Raw genomic sequence first — 21,694 nt, forward strand, 5'->3', positions numbered from 1 at the left:
TGCCCATTATTTTTAGTGCTCCTAAATTCGCCAGTTAGGAGCTACTTATAGCCTTAAAATTATTTGTGAATACGGCCCCTAATCAATCTTTGGATTGTACACACCTGGCGAAACACCTTTGTACACGCAGACTTGAACATAAAGCGCAAACGCCACTCTTGAACTAACTCTGTTTCTCTCCTGCAGCCAAATGTGCTGAGTCAAGACTAACCACTTTACTGTTCCAAGGCCAAAATGCGTCAGTATAGACGCTCTTCTATCGAGGAGAGACTCTGTTCCACAGCCACAATCTCACTAAAGACTCTCCACTGTAGTGTGAAGCCCCAGGGCTTGTCTTTTCTCCTCGGGATGCCCTTTACATGCTTTGTGCAATGTACGATTCACTGATTATCTATGAGGCAGCCAGATCATGTCATGAGCATAAATCATAGAGGCATCCACGGAAAGGTAGGTTCCTCTAGTTGAAAGGTAGGTTCCTCTAGTTGAAAGGTAGGTTCCTCTGCTGAGAGACAAGGGAGGTGTGTGTGAGGTGTGTGTGACAATCACAGGGAGAATGCTGAAGAACTGGAATGGTGTCATCTCTGTTCAAACAGGCGCCCACACACACACACACACAAACACATATACGCATACGCTCAAATGGCATAACCTTTTACCAGGATCAGATAGCATTCTCAGAAGCAGCATAAAATAGACAATAGGCAAGGACTTGCCAGGACGCCATCACTCTTTGTCACATAGGATCCCAGCTCGTACTTAGCTCTTATGGGAATGTAAGCGCATAGCTCAGTGGTCTAAGGGGTTAAGCTGACAAGCGTAAGATCGCTGGTTCGAGTCCCAGATGCTGACTTAATGTAAATGTAAATCAGTATACTTGTTACTTGTGACCAAGTATACTTGCACATATGCATATTTGTTCTCTGCATTTGACCCATCTGGGGGTAATGTACCACACACACACACGGAGCAGTGGGCAGCCTTTAATCCTGGCGCCCGGGGAGCAGTTGGGGGTTAGGTGCCTTGCTCAAGGGCACCTCATCCGTGGATGTGGGGGAGCGCTGTTCAATCACTCCCCCTACCCACATTTTTCCTACCAGTCAGGGATTGAACCGGCCACCCTTCGGTCACAAGTCGGATTCCCTAACCAGTAGGCCACGGATGCCCCTTGATGTAACATGTGCAGTGTCTCAGTCCACCCAGCTGTAATATGGGTACCAGCTTCTGCTTCTGTTGGGAGTTACCTGCGGTGGGCAGGTGTCCCGTCCAGGGGGAGTCTACGGCTCTCGTCCGCTTAGCACCATGGAAACCGGACATAAGCACCGCCCCAGTTGACCTTCATGGCTAGGAAAGGATGAACTTATCTCCCTTATCGGAACGTCACATATGACCAACCGTCACGTATGTCCAACCTCTTACGTGTATGTGTCACTTAATATTCATTTCTATACAAACCAAGACGCCGGATTCCTAAAGAAATGCAAGCACCCACACCATTAGTTTATCTAAATTAACTATGTACCAAAAATTAAGTTTTACCGTGACTCGAAGAGCTGTAAACAGTCTTGTAAGGCTGTGTGTACAAATCCGCTTGGAGCTCGGAGCTCCGACGAGAATTCTCGTGCTAACCGTTGATGTGCCGTGAGAAGGTTGGGAATATGCACCCACCAGCCCAGCACTAAACTCTGAGTGTGGTACACAAAATCGGATATTTCAGGCAGTAAAAGCCCTAGTAAGAACCAAACTAAATTTTGTTCAAATCTACACACCTATGGCTACTGAAAAATGCAAGGTTCATTTAGTAAAAAACATTGTTGTTTTAAGAATTTCGAACTAAATGGTTAGTAATTAGCACGTTTACGATATCTCACTCATTATAGGTGTAATGTGTGTGTGTGTGTGAGTGTGTGTGTAAGGTCCCTGATTGGGCTGTTCTGTGTGTGTGTTCTCTACTCTGGTGAATAACTGGCATGGGTGTGCCGATGATGCACCTGTATTGTGCTAATTCACACGAATATAAAAGGTGCTCTGTTTCCTTGTTCCGCTAAATGCTTTTTCTTTTGTATTTTCCTTGTTCCGCTAAATGCTTTTTCTTTTGTATTTTTGTTTTTGCATACATTTATTGCATACATTTATTGCATACATTTTTGCATACATTCATTGCATACATATATTCAAAGTATAAGCCCATAATGCACCTTTACTGCCACACTGACGTACACATCTACTGACATGGACACTTGGTTGTGTGTTTATTTTTTAAAATAAAATTCAAAAGGATTCTACAGCATTACTCTCCCTAATTTGTCTTGTGGTCTTTGAGCCAGGCGTTAAAGAGGACTTGAGCTATGAGCCAAGCTATAACAGAGTTAAAGAGGACTTGATATTCCACCATTTTAAATTGTTTCAGGAGGTCTAAATAGAACACCTGCGTCATACTTTGGTCAAAATACCAGAAGGATGAAGAGCTACGGCACCCTTGTCAACCCTGTCTGAAGGGCAGTCAAAAGGGATTTAGACAGCTGTTCTGTCAGATCGGCAGATCTGTGTCCCAAGCTTTCAGGAAAAAAATATTTGCACTATCGTCCAGGGACAGACTGTACTCTACATAAAGTTAACATTAACATGATTAATAGTATGCCAGTGCACAGAGTTAAATTTCGATTTTAATTTAAAATTTGAATTAACTTTTAACTTTTAGTTGAAGTATAATTAGTGTCATACTTTTCACTGAAATAGTTAATTGGGCAAATACTGATTACTACAACAAAGTTTAATAAAAATAATTGTTATTTAAGTGAACAACACTATAGGCCTACCAAAAGTCTTGCACAGCCAAATATTGACTTAAAATATTGACTTGAGTTGTTGCCATGGCGAGGATAGCTTTCCAGAGAGACATCAGGTACTGAAACATCTTATGTTTAACAGAGACATAGCTCCACTTGTACCGCACAGCGCAATCACTCCAGAAGAGTTTTTCTACATTGCCCACTCCGACAGGACAGAGACGTCTGGCAAGTTGAAAGGTGGTGGAGCCTGCCTCATGACCAACAACAAGTGGTGACCCAAAGACCGTTACTGTTCTCTCCCGGGCCTGCTCGCCTCATCTGGAGCATCTAACTATCATGTGCCGACCCTTCTACCTGTCCCGTGAGTTCACATCTGTAATCCTCACAGCAGTCTACATCCCACTGTAAGTCAGCACAGACATCGCTGCATCCGAGCTGCAGGAAGTGATTAACAAGCATCAACATCAGCACCCGGAGGCTGCCATCATTGTGGCTGGCGATTTCAACAAGGTACACCTCAATCGGACCATGCCTGAGTTTATTCAAGAAAAAAACATCCCAACTAGAGGAGAGAACACACTTGACCACTGTTACATACAGGTCAAAGAGGGCTACAAAGCAACATCTTTACCGGCTTTTGGCAAGTCGGACCATGCCGCTATTTGCCGCAACACATTTCTTGCATTTTGTTGAAACGGATAATGTGTGCTGACTCAAGTCAAGTCAAGTCAACTCAGTTTATTTATATAGCACATTTCATATGGCATACATAGACACAATGTGCTTTGAGTGGAGAGTTGTCATTAAATTATCTAAAATAAAAAAACACACTTAGCAAAAGAAAAGTCAAAGAAAGGAAAAAAAACAACAACAACAAAGAAAGTTAATAGATAATAAATAATAAAAATAATAAAAATAAAATGGAGTGTTTTAAAAGCAGAGACCTGTAGTCATGAATTAAAAGCTAAAGAAAATAAATAAGCTTTAAGTCCCTTTTTAAAAGCGAGAATTGATTGTGATGACCTTAATTCCAGAGGTAGGCTATTCCAGAGGATTGGGGCACAGTAACTGAAGGCACCATGTGCAGCCTTAGTGTTGATTCTGGGAATTGTGAGGAGACATTTCCTAGAGGACCTTAAGTGACGGGTAGGATCATAAAAAGATATCATATCAGAAATATAGGGTGGGGCAAGGCCACTTACTGACTTAAAAACAAGAAGAAGTATTTTGAAATCAATTCTTTGTTTGACTGGGAGCCAGTGAAGTGATTTAAGAATCGGGGTGATATGATTAAATTTATGTGTTCTAGTGAGTATTCTAGCAGCTGCATTTTGAATAAGTTGAAGTTTGCTTAGCATCTGTTTTGTTAGACCAGCATAGAGTGCGTTACAGTAATCTAAACGACTGGAGATAAAAGCGTGTATTAATTTTTCACAATCCTGTAAGGACAGGAGGCCACAGACTTTAGAAATATTTCTAAGGTGGTAGAAAGCTGTTTTGGTAATGTTAGATATATGTTTTTGAAAGTTAAGATCTGCATCTAGAGTCACTCCTAAATTTTTTACATCCTCACACGGTTTTACCAAGTGGGAGGTTAGAATTGGGTGAAAGCGATGTCTCATGGCCTTAGGGCCTACAACCAGAATCTCTGTCTTCGCATTATTTGACATTAAAAAATGTTGGGCCATCCACTTTTTAATGTTGGAAATGCAGCAAGTGAGGTCATTTAGTGGACTGAGGTCTTTAGAGGAGATAGAAATGTAAAGTTGGGTATCATCAGCGTATGAGTGGTAAGAGATGTTAGAACCAAGAGGTAACATAGTTGAGTTGAGTTTGAGTTTATTCACAATACCACTTCAAACATTACAGTAAACCAGTATGGATACAAAGACAGACGGGTAGAGTGAATGGGTCCCCCAAAGAAGCTAGAAAAGCTTATAGGTGGGGGCCCATGGTTCATGAAAGGGTAGTGGTACAAACAATGATATTCACAGTAACCATCTGAGACCAGATGGTGACAACATAACATACATACTTAACATTACATACACAAAACATCACATACAACATTACATACACATACAATCATACACATACATCCCAGTAGTCCATGAGGAAAACAGTTTTATATTAGATATAGGTTAGTAAGAGATTGTTTTTTAGTTGTCTTTTGAAGTTGGAGATAGAGGGCAACACCTTGAGGCCATCATCAATCCTGTTCCAAATCTGTGGCCCCCTACAGGCAACACTCATACTGGCGCGCACGTGTCGACGACATTTACCTGTAATGAGTGGTTTAGTTCTTGTTTGGTATGTGTGCTGGGGGCTGGAGATGGGAATAAGACTACACAACCTAGGGTTGAGCCTGTTGACAATTTGAAACATAAGACAGGCATTATGATAAACATTCAGCTCAGCCAGTTTTAGTAACTCAAAGCGGTGAAATAGAGGGTGGGTGGAGGAATTTATCTCTGACCAGGAGAGCGCCCGTATGACTTTTTTTTGCAAGGATACAAGTTTTTTAAGATGGCTGGTGAAGGTGTTGCACCATATCACATTACAATAGTTAAGGTGAGGTTCAAATAGAGTTTTGTACAATGTGAGAAGGGCAGACAGGGGAAGGAAATGTCTGATCTTGTAGAACAAGCCAACATACTTGGACAGTTTGTTTACTAGATGGTCTATGTGACATTTGAAGTTGAGAGAATCGTTAATGTAGACCCCCAGGAATTTAGTGGCATACACTCTTTTTATTTCCTGGCCATTGATTTTAAACAGGCAGTGATCAATGTTTTTAAATTTTTTGTTCGATTTGAATAAAATGAAATTTGTTTTGCTGACATTTAATGACAATTTGTTACATTTAAACCAGGAGTCCACTTTGGTTAACTCAGAGTTTACTATGTCTTGTAAAATAAGTGGGTTCCTGTGTGATGTAAACAAATTTGTGTCGTCAGCAAAAATAATTTTATGAAATATTTGGGAGGAATTGACAAAATCATTTATATATAGAATGAATAAGAGTGGCCCCAAAATTGAACCCTGGGGGACCCCAAAGAGTATGGGCTTACAGGTAGAATTATGATCATTGACATGGACATACTGTTCCCTCTCGTATAGGTAACTTCGAAACCATTGAAGTGCTATACCTCTGATACCATAGTGGTGCAATTTATGCAACAAAATATCAAAGTCAATGGTATCAAAGGCTTTTGATAGGTCCAAGAAAATACCAACGCCACATTTTCCCTCTTCAGTGCAGTTATTTATTTGTTCTATTAGGTCAAGTATTGCCATACAGGTTGTGCTCTTTTTTCTAAAACCATATTGGGAGGGAACAAGGATATTTAGTGTATCTAGGTAGCCACTGAGTCTATTGTATACTACTTTCTCCATTACTTTAGAAAAAGTGGGTAGGATTGATATGGGCCGGTAGTTGCTCATATCATTTCTGTCGCCAGATTTGAAAATTGGAATTATCTTGGCAACTTTCGTCATTTTAGGTACAGTGCCAGTAAGTAAAGAAAGGTTGATACAATGAGCCAGTGGCTCAACAATGATATTAGCAATGGCTTTCAAGATGTTGCTGCAAATTCCATCTACACCAGCTGTGTATGAGCTCCTCAAGTCCGAGATGATCTTGAGGAGTTCAGTACCATCTGTTGGTTTCAAGAAGAATGAAAGAATGTAGCTACCCGAAAGAAATTGCTTGAAGGTGACACCCTGAGGTTGACTTATCTTCTTAGACAGATTTACACCTATTGAGGCGAAGTGATTATTAAATCTCTGTGAAAGATCAGCTTTGGCATCATCAAGATTAGGTAGAGCATTGGGTTTATGTCTCCTATTGAGGACTTCATTTAACACATTCCATGACTTCCTGCAGTCCCCCTGTGAAGCATGTAAGAGTTCTGTGTAATGCCTTCTTTTGCTCTTTCTTATAATCTGTGTTAGTTTGTTTTTATATGAAGTATATTTCTCTTTATTTAAGCTAGATGGATTTATCATGTAGGACTTGTAAAGCCTGCTTTTATATTTAATGGATTTTAGAATTCCCTTTGTAATCCAAGGGTTCTGGAGGATAGTGCTGCATCTGACAGTCTTCTCAGGGATTGTGTCCTTAATGGAGTCTTGGATTATCTTAATCAGACTGTCATATGCAGCATCAGGAGTCCCACTATCATAGACAGAGTCCCACGACTTGGCCTGTAAATTAACAATTAGGTGCTGTAAAGTTCTCTCATTAAGGATTTTAGATTTAATTTGAGAGAGTGAAGGGGAGAACAATTTGCCAGAGCCAAAAAATATTGCAATGGGAAAATGGTCTGTGATGTCAGATTGTACGACTCCAGTCTCCAGCTTGGTATTTTGAATATTGGTAATAATATTGTCAATAATCGTTTTGGATGTCTGTGTAACTCTAGTAAATCTATTAATGGTGGGGAAGAACGAGGAGGAATGCAATGTGTTCATAAAGTCATGTTTTGCCCCATCTTCCTTGGAAATATCAATATTATAATCACCAAGGAGTATACAGTCTTTTTTTAGCTTATTCAGTTTGTATAATAGATCTTCCAGTTTACAGCAAAATGTGTCAAGAGGAGAGTCTGGAGGGCGATAAAGTACACCGACAATTAATGTTTTGTTATTAATGTATATCTCAATGAATAAAGACTCACAGTGGTCATCCTCTAGATAATGATCACAAGTTTTAACTTGGAGGCTGCTCTTAACATAGAGGCAGACCCCTCCCTCCACCAGTTCTATTTGGTCTGTTCTTAATGTGTAGATTGTACCCATCAAGGTTAAGTAAATTGACATATGAAAAGTCATTGAGCCAGGTTTCACTACACCCAATGACATCAAAATGACAGCTTGAGTTAGACAGTAAGGAGGATAAATCAGAATGATGTTTATTTAAGCTTCTGATGTTTAGATGTAACAATGAATAATTATATATATCATTTAATGATTTTAAGTTATCAGGGTCAAACATATAACAAGTAACATTCTCACCCATATCAATGCAGTGCTGAGAATCTCCAACGATATTGAAATCATCAAAACCCATAACATAAACGGTATAGATTGATCACGGACTTTTCTGGGATAACATTAAAACATTGACACGGCAACAGCCGCAAACACACTCGAAACAACCAAACATACACACATACATACATCACACAAACAAAGCAGTATGCAGATACCATTGTGAAAGTAGTTTGTATCACGCCGCAGTGATTGCCGCTGACTCGCAAGAATGTAGCCTCTTGAAAAATGAAAAGAAAAGTAGGCTCTCTCTCACCTCTCCACCCTCCTGCATGGAAAAAAGGATCGGGCCTCACGTAAAGGGGAGTAGGCTCGTTGCATGGAATTGGGCAAAACTGGATCTCAGGTGATTCGCGGTGGCAAGGAGGCAGTGAAGGCTTTAGCCTCAGCTACCGTGGGAAAATGTTTCCCATCTCCCGACTCCAGCTTGATATGTAGCCTGGCCGGGTACAGCAAGACCGGCTTGAACCCCCGCTCGTACAGCTCCGACATGACTTCCTTGAACTCATTCCGCTGCTCCACAACCTCTGGTGGCAAGGAGGCAATGAAGGCTTCGGCCTCATCTACCGTGGAAAAGTGTTTCTTAGCTCCCGACTCCAGCTTGATGTAAAGCCTGGCCGGGTACAGCAGGGCCGGCTTGAATCCTCGTTCGTACAACCCCGACATGACCTCCTTGAACTCATTCCGCTGCTCCACAACCTCAGGAGGATAATCCTCAAACACAAGAATGTTATGGTCCCGGAATTGCAGTCTACCCCTCATGGTCCGAGCATGGCGGATGATCTTGTCCTTTACCTGGAACCTGAGGAGACGAATAATGACCGGTCTTGGTCGTCGGTTAGGTAGAGGTTTAAGTGCCAGGGATCTATGAGCCCGTTCACACTCCACAGGCGAATCGATGACCTCTCCAAAGACCTCCTCAAGCATCTTGGTGAAGAAAGCAGTCGGTTGGGGCCCCTCCATGGATTCAGGTACACCGATTACCCTGATGTTGTTGCGCCGGCTCCGTGATTCGAGGTCAATAACTTTAGTTGCTAGTTTGGCATAGTCTGTCTGGAGCTTGATGATTGCTTCCTTGGCAGCCTCCAGGCATGCCTCTCGGGCGTCACCCTCACTCTTAAGACTTTCAAGTTTCTCAGCGTGTTCTGTAATGGTAGTTGTGACACCGTTCAACTTTGTCTCGAGAGCTGAGAGAGTTTGTTTAAAGTCCTCGGAGATGGCGATTCGATGCGTCTCAAGCAGGTGGGTGAGGGACGCCATAGTGACCGCCTCGGCATTTGGGTCGGTCTGCATCGCTTTAGTTTTTGGCATGGTCGCAGCAGCACGATAGCAGATCAGCAGGAAAGTGAATCTACTATTTTCAATAGGTTTAAGAGACAGTTAGGTTACAAATGGTGAGTTAGAAGTTGAGCAAACATTTGCAGGAGCGCGAGACGCAGCGTGCTTCGCTTGTTACCACATCACGTGACTTCGATATTTACAATATATACAAGTTAAAAAGCAAAGGACCAAGAATTGACCCCTGAGGTACCCCATATAAAATGGGCATTACATCAGAAGAGAGGTTATTAATAGAAACAGAAAAAGATCTCCCATTTACATAGGATGAGATCCAATCAAGAGCTGTACCTTGAAGACCAATTGAGTGCTGAAGACGTTGCAGAAGTATAGAATGATCGACTGTATCAAATGCAGCACTTAGATCAAGGAGAACAAGAATCAACATTTTTGTGAGGCATGTAACTCTCACAAGCCAGGGGGTCAAGACTAGGTTTTTTTAGTAGAGGCGTAATAATGGCATGTTTAAGGCAACCAGGGAATGTTCCAGATAGTAGGGAGGTATTGACAATTTGAAGTATGTCAGCAGCCAAGCAGCTGAAAACTTGTTTGAATAGCTTAGTAGGTACAGGGTCGAGGGAGCAAGTAGCTGAACCTAACTTTTGGACTACTTCTTCCAGCTCACTCAGATGGCTTGGAGTGAAGTTGTGGAGAGTCGGCTTACTATCGGGCAGAAGAGGTTGAGGATTGAAACCATCAGTGAAAGATGAAGAGATACTGCTCCTGATAGTTGAAATTTTTTCACTGAAAAACGTAGCAAACTGATTGCACTTCTCTTCAGTGTGGAGCTCATAGGGTACCAAACGAGGAGGATTGATTAGTCTGTCATTGGTATTGAACAGGACTTTAGAATTATTAGAACTATCTGATATAATCTGGGAGAAATACTGTCGTCAAGCTTTTTTTAAATCACACTTGTACATAAGCAATTAACTCTTATAGTTCATGAGGTCAACCTGTGATTTAGTCTTGCGCCATTTGCGTTCATATTTGCGGCAGGTTCTTTTAAAGGTGCTTATTCTCTTAGAAGTCCTCCAGGGTGGCTTTTGTTTTCTTAAGACAGAGTTAAGTTGCATTGGTGCGATGTTATCCATAATTTGTGTAACAGAAGCATTAAAATACTTGACTAATTCATCACAGTCTGAGGATGGGCCTATACTATCACAAATAAAATCAGAGAAATTCAAATTTGGGTTTGCAACAGAGACCTGATTCAGCTCATACTGTGACCCAGCAGCATTAATATAAGCGGTGATAAAATCCTTCGGAGTGTCTTCCCCAATGTTGCGTCTAAGAAATGTTTTTTGGCCAGATGTAAGTTTAGTTGGCCAGGCAACATTGAAGAAAATACAAAGATGATCAGAGATCCCAACATCTAAAGTACCAGTTATGGAGATGTCTAGGCCTTTTGAAATAACAAGGTCTAAAGTGTGACCATGATTGTGAGTAGGTACAGAAATGTGTTGTGTAAGCTCAAACATTGACAGTTGATCAGTGAATTGCATTGCATAACAGTCTTCTGTGTTATCAATGTGAATATTAAAATCACCACAAATGAGAATACAATCGTAGTTTGTCACAATAGTAGACAAAAACTCACCAAACTCAGAGATGAAACTTACTCTGTTCTGCGGAGGGTGGTAAATTGTGACCATTAGACAGGAGTTTGGTGGCTTCATTGCAATAGCTAGGTATTCAAAGGTGGAGTAAGTACCAAAAGAAACATCCTTACAGGGTAACACATTAGAAAAAAGAGCTGACACGCCTGCTTTCTGATTGGAGCGAAAGCAATGTGAGGAGGAAAAGTCAGACGGTGATGCTTCAAGAAGTTCATAATTGCCTGAGGCATCCAGCCATGTTTCAGTGAGAAAGATACAGTTCAGCTTGTGGGTTGTGGTAATGTAATTTACAATAAATGTCTTCTTAGAGAGCGATCTAACATTAAAGAGTGCCATCTGTAGGCAGGGAGAAGAACTAGAATTTTCTAGGTCACTAAGACAGGGTTGGGGTTGATAGGGTTCTCGATGTCTATGACATGAGAGGGAGGGAAAGGATCAGCAGGACCCAAATTTTTAGACCTGGGTATATTAACAGACTGCATAGGGTCATGCTGTTGAGATGTTTGTCAAAGTCTGCTAAAAGCAATAAACTGAATAAAATTAATAGTTAACTGCTGTATTCCCTTTTTATTGGGGTGCACATCATCAGGCCTATAGAGACTAGAGTTTGTCCAAAATATATCAAAATTTGGTATGAACTCATGTCCAGCCGCAGAGCAGAAATTCTTGAGCTAGTTATGGAGACTATACAGCCTACTGAAGCGTTCAGATTCTCTGGAATTGAATGGAATCGGGCTAGACACAATACAGCGCTTACCCAAGCATTCTATGGTGAGACATAGAGTTTCGAGCTCTTCCTGAAGTTTGATCGAACTTCTGGCCATGACGTCATTCGTTCCCACATGAACAATGACAATGTTGACAGTAGGGGCCCGTCCCATTTCTCCCCCCTTAAAACTTCCACTTGGTTTTGATTGCCCTCAACATTAAAGCCCCCTCGACAAGGAAAGTGGGGGTGAAGATCTTTCCCTATGAATTAGGACACCACTAAAATTAGCGTAGCGAACGTGCTCACCTACGTCACGCGCAGCGCCGACGTGTCTACCGGTAGTAGCCTGCTACTATTTTTTATTCAGGAACATGCCCGTTCCAGCGGTCATTGTTGTGTGGGCTGTGCTGGTTTATCTACGTCTGGTTAATCAACAAAGACATTCGTGTTCATGTGAACGTCAGAACACACATCCTAAATATTGACGAAACTACCCAGATTGATTTATAACGTTATTTGATGGGCAGACTCTCTCAAAGCAATCAGCAGATATCATGAACATCATCAGATTAGCCTGGTAAAGCAGACCCTGGAATCTTTCAGATTAAGGGTCTGGCCACGAGTAATGAAAATGGCCCAATTCGAGGGGCGGCACCAAGCATGCATTTGAAACTCTCACTGCACGCAGTTGGATAACGCTATGACCAATCACAACAATTCATCAGTGTCAGTCATCAGTGTAGCTCGCCTTTGTCCCGCCTACACCGATTTGATTGGTCCCTCTCGCTCGAGAGATAGAAGAAATTTGGATCATTGCTCGTGGCCAGAGTATCTTGCGGGCACAATTCAAATTGTGCTCTCGCGAGAACTCTGGATTTCCAGGGTATTCGTGAGATATTTTCTAACATTAGTGTTCAAAACTCAACAGTCCATCAGATGTGCATCAAACTAACATATTTCGAAATTTTAATATGCTTATTTGCGAAAATATATGAAAACATTGACCTACTCACTGAGCTCCAGTGGTGGAGGAAGTACTGAACCTCAGTACTTAAGTAAAAGTACAAATACACAGAGAAATATTTACTTTAGTAAAAATAAAAGTACCACAATGACAACCCTACTTAAGTAAAAGTAAAAAGTACCTGCTTTTAAATGTACTTTAAGTATTAAAAGTAAAAGTATTTGCATAATGATTTATTCTCTTAATATCTATATTCTAAAAGGAAAAATCAGTATGGGCTGTGGCATTTTAATTAAGCTAGTTTTAGGTTATACTCGACTAGATAGTTTTAAGTTAATGCAATTGTGCTTACCATCTGTGGCCCAGTTTACATTCTGACCTACAATTCTAGAGACTGTAATTCTGGTTATCTACTAGGGTGATCTGCTGAGTAATATCATTCAGCAAAACACGAGAGCCTGAAGTTTAACGAGGTAGACAAGGGAAACGTCGGGTGGATCGTAATGCCAATTATGCTGATTGAACAGAAAAGTTGCTGAGAAAGGTGTCTTTATGATTAAGTTCAGTTTCACTTGCGCAGACGCATAGACATTGAATGAGCGCTCACGTTACTACCCCCCAATTGTAGGCTATGCATCTTTATTTAATCACACACAATTAAGGAATATTTCCTAATCTGGAAAATGTTACGTTTTTTTCCGGCCACCGGTTCATTAATAGTCTACCATTCATTTGTGCCGCAAATGATCAGACGTGTGACAGAAGCATGGGCATAGCCTGTAACTTCGCTGATCCGCGGATAGCAATCTCATCAGAGAGGAGGCCCTAACGCTGCAGATAACAGACAGAGAAAGGCACAGAACACAGTTGCATGTACAGTGTAGCCATGGGCCTGGTGAATATAGCCTACCGAATGCAGATGGCTACAAGCTCACGCTTTGCCTGGTCTAGACTAGAAGCTTATGTTTCTAAGAATGCACGCAGCGCTCCAGAATCTTTGGTAGCAACCCCCCGGTAAAACAAACGTGTTTGTCAGAGAGAAAAAAAAAACTGATCATAAAATGTATCGTAAAAAGGAACGATGGTGTTGTAGAAATGTAGCGGAGTAAAAGTACAGATAATTGCTGTAAAATGTAACGAAGTAAAAGTAAAAAGTATGCACTATAAATTTTACTTAAGTAAAGTACAAATACGTGGAAAATTTACTTAAGTACAGTAACGAAGTATTTGTACTTTGTTACATTCCACCACTGCTGAGCTCGCACGGTATCCTGGGTAATTTCATCTCCCACTTCGTTTTAAGCCTGCATTGGTATATTTTGAGGGTTGATTTTAAGGGGAAAATAGCACTTCCCCTTGCTCCCTAAAGTAACGGGACACCCTAGCCCTACACGTGCACGTGCAAAAACGAGGGTTAGGGCAAAAATCTAGGGGTAGGGGAGGTATTGGGACGGGCCCTAGGATGCCAGTCAAGGAGAGAGGGAATGAGGTTTGAAATGTCAATAACCTTACCACCAGGGAGAGAGTACGTGATTGCACCTGGTAGAATTAAGTGTCTAACAATCGAGTCACCAACAATCAAAATGTTTGGCTTGCAACAAATGTTACGGTCGCGATAGGTAGCTGTATTCGGTAGTTGCAGACACCTAATGCTGTCTGAGTTAGCCGTTAGCAGACTCACATCAACATTATCCAGCATTATAAGCCTACCACATTTCACTGCTTGACTCAATTAAAACATATAGGCTTCTGAACACGGACATCACCATAGGTTACTTCAGTCACGTTGACAGTGGAAAGAACATTTATCTTATATGTGGTTTCCAGGCCCGGAGTGGGTAATCAGAAGAATCAGGAGAATTCCCGGTGGGCCGCTTCACTTTTGGGCCGGTCGGGAAACTATTGACATTTGCCACGTTAATTTATCTTCTCTTAAAGTAGGCTACACACGTTCCGCATTCTATGCCTAACACCGCAGCCTCTGCATGGGTTGTTCTTCCCTCCCAAGAAGAGTTGGTTGGGTCCACATAGCCCGTCTTTCCTAAAAAGTTTTCTCAGATAGCCTACCAGCCGGGCCGGCCCTACCGTAGTGATAAGCGTCAGGGAGGATGGATGGTAGAAAGACGCCAAGAGGGACTGAAAAGGCCAGGAAAAAAGACGAAAAGTATTGGAAGAAAATGCTGCCAAATGTGCCAAACTTCCAATACATGAGGCTACATGATCAACGTATACTGTTTGCTCAGAAGTGGGTGTAGTAAAGGAGCAAATCACCAAACAACAACATGATAGCTGACCCATGCTGAAAAAAAAACATGTAAACAATACAGTAGTTCAATATGCCTCTTTCTATCTATGCCTCTGGGATACATTTCAAATGCTTTATTTCTTCCTTTTTTTATTTTGAAGAGGACATAAGTGGCAACTGGTAAAGAGATATAGCCATCATTATTAGCGGCATAATTATTGGGCTAATATTGGACGTTGTAGCGTTGTCAACCTATTCGCAAGCAACATATTAAATTAATTAAAATATTGGCCTTTTTGTATCGTCCAATATGGCGATTCATAGACTTTGCAAATATTATGCAAATATTGATAACACAACTCAAGCTTGATCTCCCCACCTCCCCCCCACGACCAACCCCTGTACCTGTCCTCTGCCAGCGTGAAGAGGACACTAGCCACCATTAACCCACGCAAAGCAGCAGGTCCAGACAACATACCAGGACGAGTGTTGAAGGACTGTGCAGAAGAGCTGAAGGATGTTTTTACAGACATTTTCAACACCTCTCTGGAGCAAGCAGTCAACCCATCACTTTTCAAAACTGCCACCATCATACCCGTGCCAAAGAAATCATCACCATCATGCTTCAATGACTACCGTCCTGTAGCACTCACGCCCATAATCATGAAGTGCTTCGAACGGCTAGTCATGTCACACATCAAAGCCACCCTACCCCCCACCCTGGACCCCTTCCAGTTTGCATACCGAGCCAAATGATCCACGGAGGATGCAATCTGCTCTGCCCTCCATCCAGCCCTCACCCACTTAGACAATAAAGACTCATATGTGAGAATGCTGTTCATAGACTTCAGTTCGGCATTCAATACCATAATACCACAACAACTCCTCAGCAAACTGGCTTCAGTACCTCCCTCTGCAACTGGCTGCTGGATTTCCTGTTGCAGAGACCACAAGCAGTACGTGTCGGGGACAACACCTCAAGCACTCTGACCCTGAGCACGGGGGCCCCTCAAGGGTGTGTGCTCAGCCCCCTGCTCTTCACACTGCTAACACATGACTGTACAACCACTCACAGCTCCAACCATCTGGTGAAGTTTGCGGACGACACAACACTGGTGGGCCTCATCACTAAGGGCGATGAGGCTCACTACAGAGAATAAGTAGACCTGCTGGCTAAATGGTGCAAAGACAACAACCTCCTGCTAAATGTCAGCAAGACCAAGGAGATTGTTGTCAACTTTCAGAGAGGCCACAAACAACTGCCACCACTGTCCATCGACGGAGATGCTGTGGAGAGAGTGAGCAGCACAAAATTTCTGGGGGTGCACATCAGCGACGACCTCTCCTGGACCACCAACACAGCATCACTGGCGAAGAAAGCCCAGCAGCGCCTCTACTTCTTGCGCAAATTGAAGAAGGCAAGTGCCACGCCTCCTGTCATGACTACATTCTACAGAGGGACCATCGAGAGCATCGTCTCCAGCAGCATCACAGTGTGGGGCGGAAGCTGCACAGATCAGAACAGGAAGACCCTCCAGCGCACTGTTAACACAGCTAAGAGGATCATTGGAGCACCACTCCCCTCCCTGCAGGACATATACACCACCCGCCTCACCCGCAAAGCACTAATGATTGTCAAGGATACAACCCACCCTGCACACGAACTGTTCAGCCTCCTGCCCTCTGGAAAGCGGTACAGGAGCCTCCGCTCCCGCACCACCAGACACCAGGCAAGTAGCTTCATCCACCAAGCAATCAGGATGCTGAACACTCTACCCACTCTCCCATCACTGACAGCCCCCCCCACCCACCAGCCAGCCAGGAACCTAGGAAACTAGGATCCTGTCTACCCTAACCCCCCCCCCCCCCCAACACCGCCCTGTGGAACTGCACTGTGACTGCGCAGCCTAACGTGTTGCTGCTTCACATCAAGCCTGATATACTTGAAATTACTGCATACTGCATATCAATGTAAATATACAGGTCACACAAGCACAAGTTTAAACTTCATGTAACTGTTAAGACTATATAAATATACAACACAACTACCTCTATTTTTTTTATATATATGTCCTATATTTCTATTTTGATACATACATGTTCTATATTTCAGTCTTGCACTTTAATTTAATGTTTATTGTCTATGGCTATGTCTATAGTATGTCTATGTCTGTATTTAAAGCATGTCTATGTCTGCATGGGAAAGTAAGAAACGAAATTTCAATTCTTTGTATGACCAGTGCATGTAAAGAAATTGACAATAAAAGCCGACTTGACTTGACTTGACTTGACTTGACTTGATCTGTGTATGCAGTAGGCCTAAAAACAAAAGTAGCCTCTGAGCAGTCCCCCGCTGAAAATGATGAGCCCAAAATTAGCTAGGCCTACATGATTAGAGGGATAAGTAGCCTCCCAGATAGCAAAGAGGCTGGCGGACCACTGTCGGTCCATTGGGGGCATAGCTCGCGGTCCGCTGGCATTTTGCTCATCGGTTCTCTGGCGGGTTGCATACAAATTGCCCAATATGTTACCACTATTGTTCTAAAATCGTTTTCATTTGTTCAGTTATACTCCATATATCATTTTATTAACTTTTCTTAATATTTATGACAAGTTAAATTTAAGGAGATGGTGGTCCAACAGTGGACCACAAGTGGCACGCCACCGGCGGCATACCACCAGCGGTCCGCTATCTGCCAATCTGATTTTGCTATCTGGGCTAGAGAGGACAATAGAGTAAACCATATGAATTAATATGAAATGTTGTTATTTAATGTAAGAAATAACCGTTATTTACTGTAAGAAAGAACAGTATATGACAGCTATATGCCTGGTTTGCTCAGAAGTGGGTGTAGGCTAGTAAAGGAGTAAATCACCAAACAACAATATGATAGCTACCCATGCAGAAAAACATGCAAACAATAGTTCAGTATGCCTCTATGTGGAATTGTGGGATACATTTCAAATGCTTTATTTCTTTCTTCCTGTTTTTGTTAACTTATCAACCTATCCTTGTGGAATAATGGAATATTACTAAAAACTACAGGATAGTAAGAGCTGAACTGTTGATTTATCCAATTTCCACCACCACTAAAAAAGTGGGCCGGTCTTGGGCATGAAACTCCCGGGCTGAAAAGTGGCCCCACTCCGGCCCTGGTGGTTTCTGACAGTAATGAAGTTGGGTGCCAACATGTTTGTAGAAGCACAACCAGAGATGCAATTCCCTTTCTTTGCTTAGGAGTCATAGCCCATGTTCCACATTAATCATATCTTAGGAGTCATAGCCTTAGGAGTCATAGCCCATGTTCCACGTTAATCTTTGCTTAGGAGTCATAGCCCATGTTCCACATTAATCTTTGCTTAGGAGTCATAGCCCATGTTCCACATTAATCATTGCTTAACTCATTGAATGCCAAGCTGTTTTCGGAAGCTTTGTCCTAGAGTGCCAGCAATCTAGACCATTGTTGATGATTTTTGTACAGCCACAGCTGTACTGTGTTATAGCTATGAACACATACACTGGCTCGATTGAAAGGTGAGACTTTAAGCTCTAGTGGGTTTCTTTTTATTTCTACACGCCTCTGTTCCTGAGAAATCCCAAGCTAAACAGTGGCTAGTTTTCATCAAAATCCCTGTTTTTTTTTTCTAAAAAATGGAGATATTGCGTCTTTTATGACCTGAGAAGTGTTGCCCGCAAAGTTTCTGGGAAGAGATCTAACGAGACCTGCCACCGAGTGAGAAACCCACGGAGACCTGCCACCGAGTGAGAAACCCACGGAAATAAATGACCTGATTTTGACCTGGCGTGCATGTCACTGATAGGCTAATCAGTGACTGATTCGAAACAAAGCGGCAACCATCAAAAGCTGAGTTAAGATCAAATATCCAGATAAAATGTCCAGATCTTGCGTTTTCATGAGTTTTCGATCGTCATATATTTCATTTCCATTCATCACAGAGTTCCCAAAATCACATATAAGGTGTGTTAGAGTGTCTCGTTTCGTAATTAAAAAAAATGCTCAACGCATGGGAAGGAAAAACGTAATATTACGTTTTTGGCACTCAATGAGTTAATAGCCCATGTTCACATTAATCATTGCTTAGGAGTCATAGCCCATGTTCACATTAATCATTGCTTAGGAGTCATAGCCCACGTTCCACATTAATCCTAGACTATCACAGCAAAAGGCAAAATATGTTTTTTGTTTGTTTGTTTGTGTGTTTGTTTGTTTGTTTGTTTGTTTTTCAGACTAGGTATACGTCGTCACACACACACCAGCAGACACTGATACATACCGGTAACACAAAACTAAATTGAGAATGCATGTGCCACGGACACGTTTTCAACTGCTAATTATTTTTTTGAATCACCTTCATGGTCCCTCTTGTCCAGACAAAGATGTGCTATTTAAATCTTAGTTCTACAGTAGCTATGATGAAAGACAAATCATAAAAACAGGAAAGACTGGATTACCCAGTCATCTAAGCACACAGACACGAACACAGACACACACCTGTATTCCTCTCTTCACTTTAGTCAGACCAGACACACACGCGACAGGATAGACCACGTGCACACACACAAGCTCGATGTTAAAGACCGGCGTCTATCTGTTGCCGTAAGTGTGCTGATTCCTTACACTCCCGCCATGGCACCGCTGAGGAGCTGCGTTCTGCTTGTGATTACTGCAGCTGTGTATGTGACAGGTAAGCCAAAACCTCCGGCTGATGATTTGATTCAAGGTACTGGTGTGTGTGTGTTCGTGTGTGTGTGTGTGTGTGTGTGTGTGTTACTCAGATGTACGGCTGAATACATCGCTGATGTTCAGGGGAACAAGCATGGACACATGTGCACACACATCCACTTCACTGCAGACCAGACACTAGGCAAACTGCACTTTTCACACATGAGAATCTCTCTCTCTCATACACACACACAAAACACATGGCTCCACGGTGAGACAAAACACATGCACACATCTCATTGCCATATCCTTATGTTTTGTAAACCTTGTATGTGTATATGATGTCAGGAAATTACCGACCTCTCTAATCAGTTATGCAGTTAGAGGCGTGAGTTATGTCGAATGCGCTTCTCCTTTATTGTTTTACAACTGTTTCACACATTTTCAAAACTCTGTGTATATTTTTCAAAACTTTACACATAAAACGCACAACTGCTCACACAAAATGCAAAATGCCTCAAATCTCCAGCAAAATGACACACAACATTTAAAGTGTCATAAACACATCTCTAAAGCAAACATTCACCTCCCATTATAAACACTTTTGTCATAATATGACATTTTGGATACATCATGCACACACTGTTGCTCAAAACCTAAAGTTCTTCTGGCTTTCATAGGCTTCTATGTATATTTCCATACAAGAGTGAAAAATGTAAGCAATATTGAAACCAAAAATAGTGATTTTTTCCAAATAATGTACTGTTGCGAATACAGTATTTTACAGCCAACAAGAAAAAGGAAGCAAAACACAATGACCAGCAGATGTACATGCAGTTTTGAAAAAGCTGACAGAAATGACTGTATTTCCAAAGAATGAAATTACTGACTACTATCAAATTACTTTGCATTTTCCAAAGAAAATATATTACTGTGTGTGTGTGTGTGTGTGTGTGCAGACAGAGTGTGTGTGTGTGTGTGTGTGTGGTGAGGGGGCAGTTGGGCATGTATGTATTCATAGCCCTATAGACCCTTTCAACTGCAGAAACAAACATGTGTGTTCTTAAGGCATTTCCGGAGGAACAGTAAACAACACTGAGCTATGGAATATGGGGACAAAAGACAGGGTTTATGTAAAGTCGACTTTTTGTAGAACATTACGCTAAAGTCCAATTCATTTTCATTTCAAAGTATCTGCATTGGTTCTGAACATTTCAACGGGAAAACCTAGGAACAAATTGAAAGGGTCTATACCTATATAGAGAGTATATCTATTCACAGGCCTATTAGGCAATGATCGGATGGTGTTCAGTAAAGTAATGAGTGTTTGTACATTAGGACTGAGAGTGAATAAGTGGTGAATAAGTGTGCCATTTTCAAGTTGTGTTTGAAAAACAAATTCAAGTTACCTTCTGTTATATTTGTGTGTGTTAAGTAGAGAATTGTGTGTTAAGTAGAGAATAGTGTGTGGTGTTTTGCGTGTGTTTGGTTTACCCTTGCCTAACCCTAGTGCCTTCCATGCAGCGCTGCGTGGAAGATGACGTTTGGGGCTTAAAACACCAAAAGGCATCTAAAACTGATAATTAGAGTATAGTTTTGCAGATTTGGTGTGGGGTTATGGTGTTTGAAATACATGTTTAGAAAATTGTGTGACAAGCAAAGATTTAGTGTGTAAGCAGTTGAAAAACACTGTAATCATTGTCCACTGAGAGTAACTTCTGCAATATTCTAGTGAAAGCCTTGTTGGCTACTGCATTGACAGGTAATGAGGAAGCTAATGAGGAAGGAACCTTATAAAGAATGAAGGATTGTGAGTCCTTAGGTGTTGTTGTCCTTAAAGTTAAAGGCTACCAGTAAAGGCTTAAAGACATGCATGGATAGACTAGTTGTCTTGTTGACAAGATAGCTCTTCTATAAGGAACTCTAGTCAAGATGGTGACAAAACTGGTCTGAAAATACACACACACAAATATTGTATGCAAGAAGACATGCTAGTATAACATTTGGGTATAACCTAACATGTTGAGAGAGAGAGAGAGAGAGAGGGAGAGAGAGAGAGAGAAAGACTCACTGAGAACTGAGCTGGGCACACAGAGTGAAACTGACATAGCTTCAGAGTACAGAGTGACTGTGTCTCTTTCTCCTGGCAACAACTGTCATGGTTACAGGGTACTGAAAGGGTGTTCGTCTATGGGCTGAGGGAGTTTGATTGATCTAGGTGTTTTTTTCTTCCTATACTGCTCAGTGTGTGTTTGTGTGTGTGTGTGTGCGTGTGTGTGTGTGGAAACTTGTG

The 21,694-nt window shown here is 41.8% G+C and overlaps 1 protein-coding gene across 1 annotated transcript in view; it reads left to right on the plus strand.

Moving 5' to 3' along the window:
* Positions 1-603: 603 nt before the first annotated feature.
* Positions 604-21,694, plus strand: part of zgc:123217 (uncharacterized protein LOC641414 homolog) — a 31,689-nt gene continuing 10,598 nt past the window's right edge. The window contains exons 1-2 of the mRNA XM_042086553.1: positions 604-615; positions 19,263-19,423. Coding sequence (XP_041942487.1) covers positions 19,366-19,423 — 58 coding nt within the window. The 5' untranslated portion in view covers positions 604-615; positions 19,263-19,365. The remainder of the gene's footprint in view (positions 616-19,262; positions 19,424-21,694) is intronic.

This window comes from Alosa sapidissima, chromosome 3 (genome assembly GCF_018492685.1).
Source record: "Alosa sapidissima isolate fAloSap1 chromosome 3, fAloSap1.pri, whole genome shotgun sequence".
Lineage (NCBI taxonomy): Eukaryota > Metazoa > Chordata > Actinopteri > Clupeiformes > Clupeidae > Alosa > Alosa sapidissima.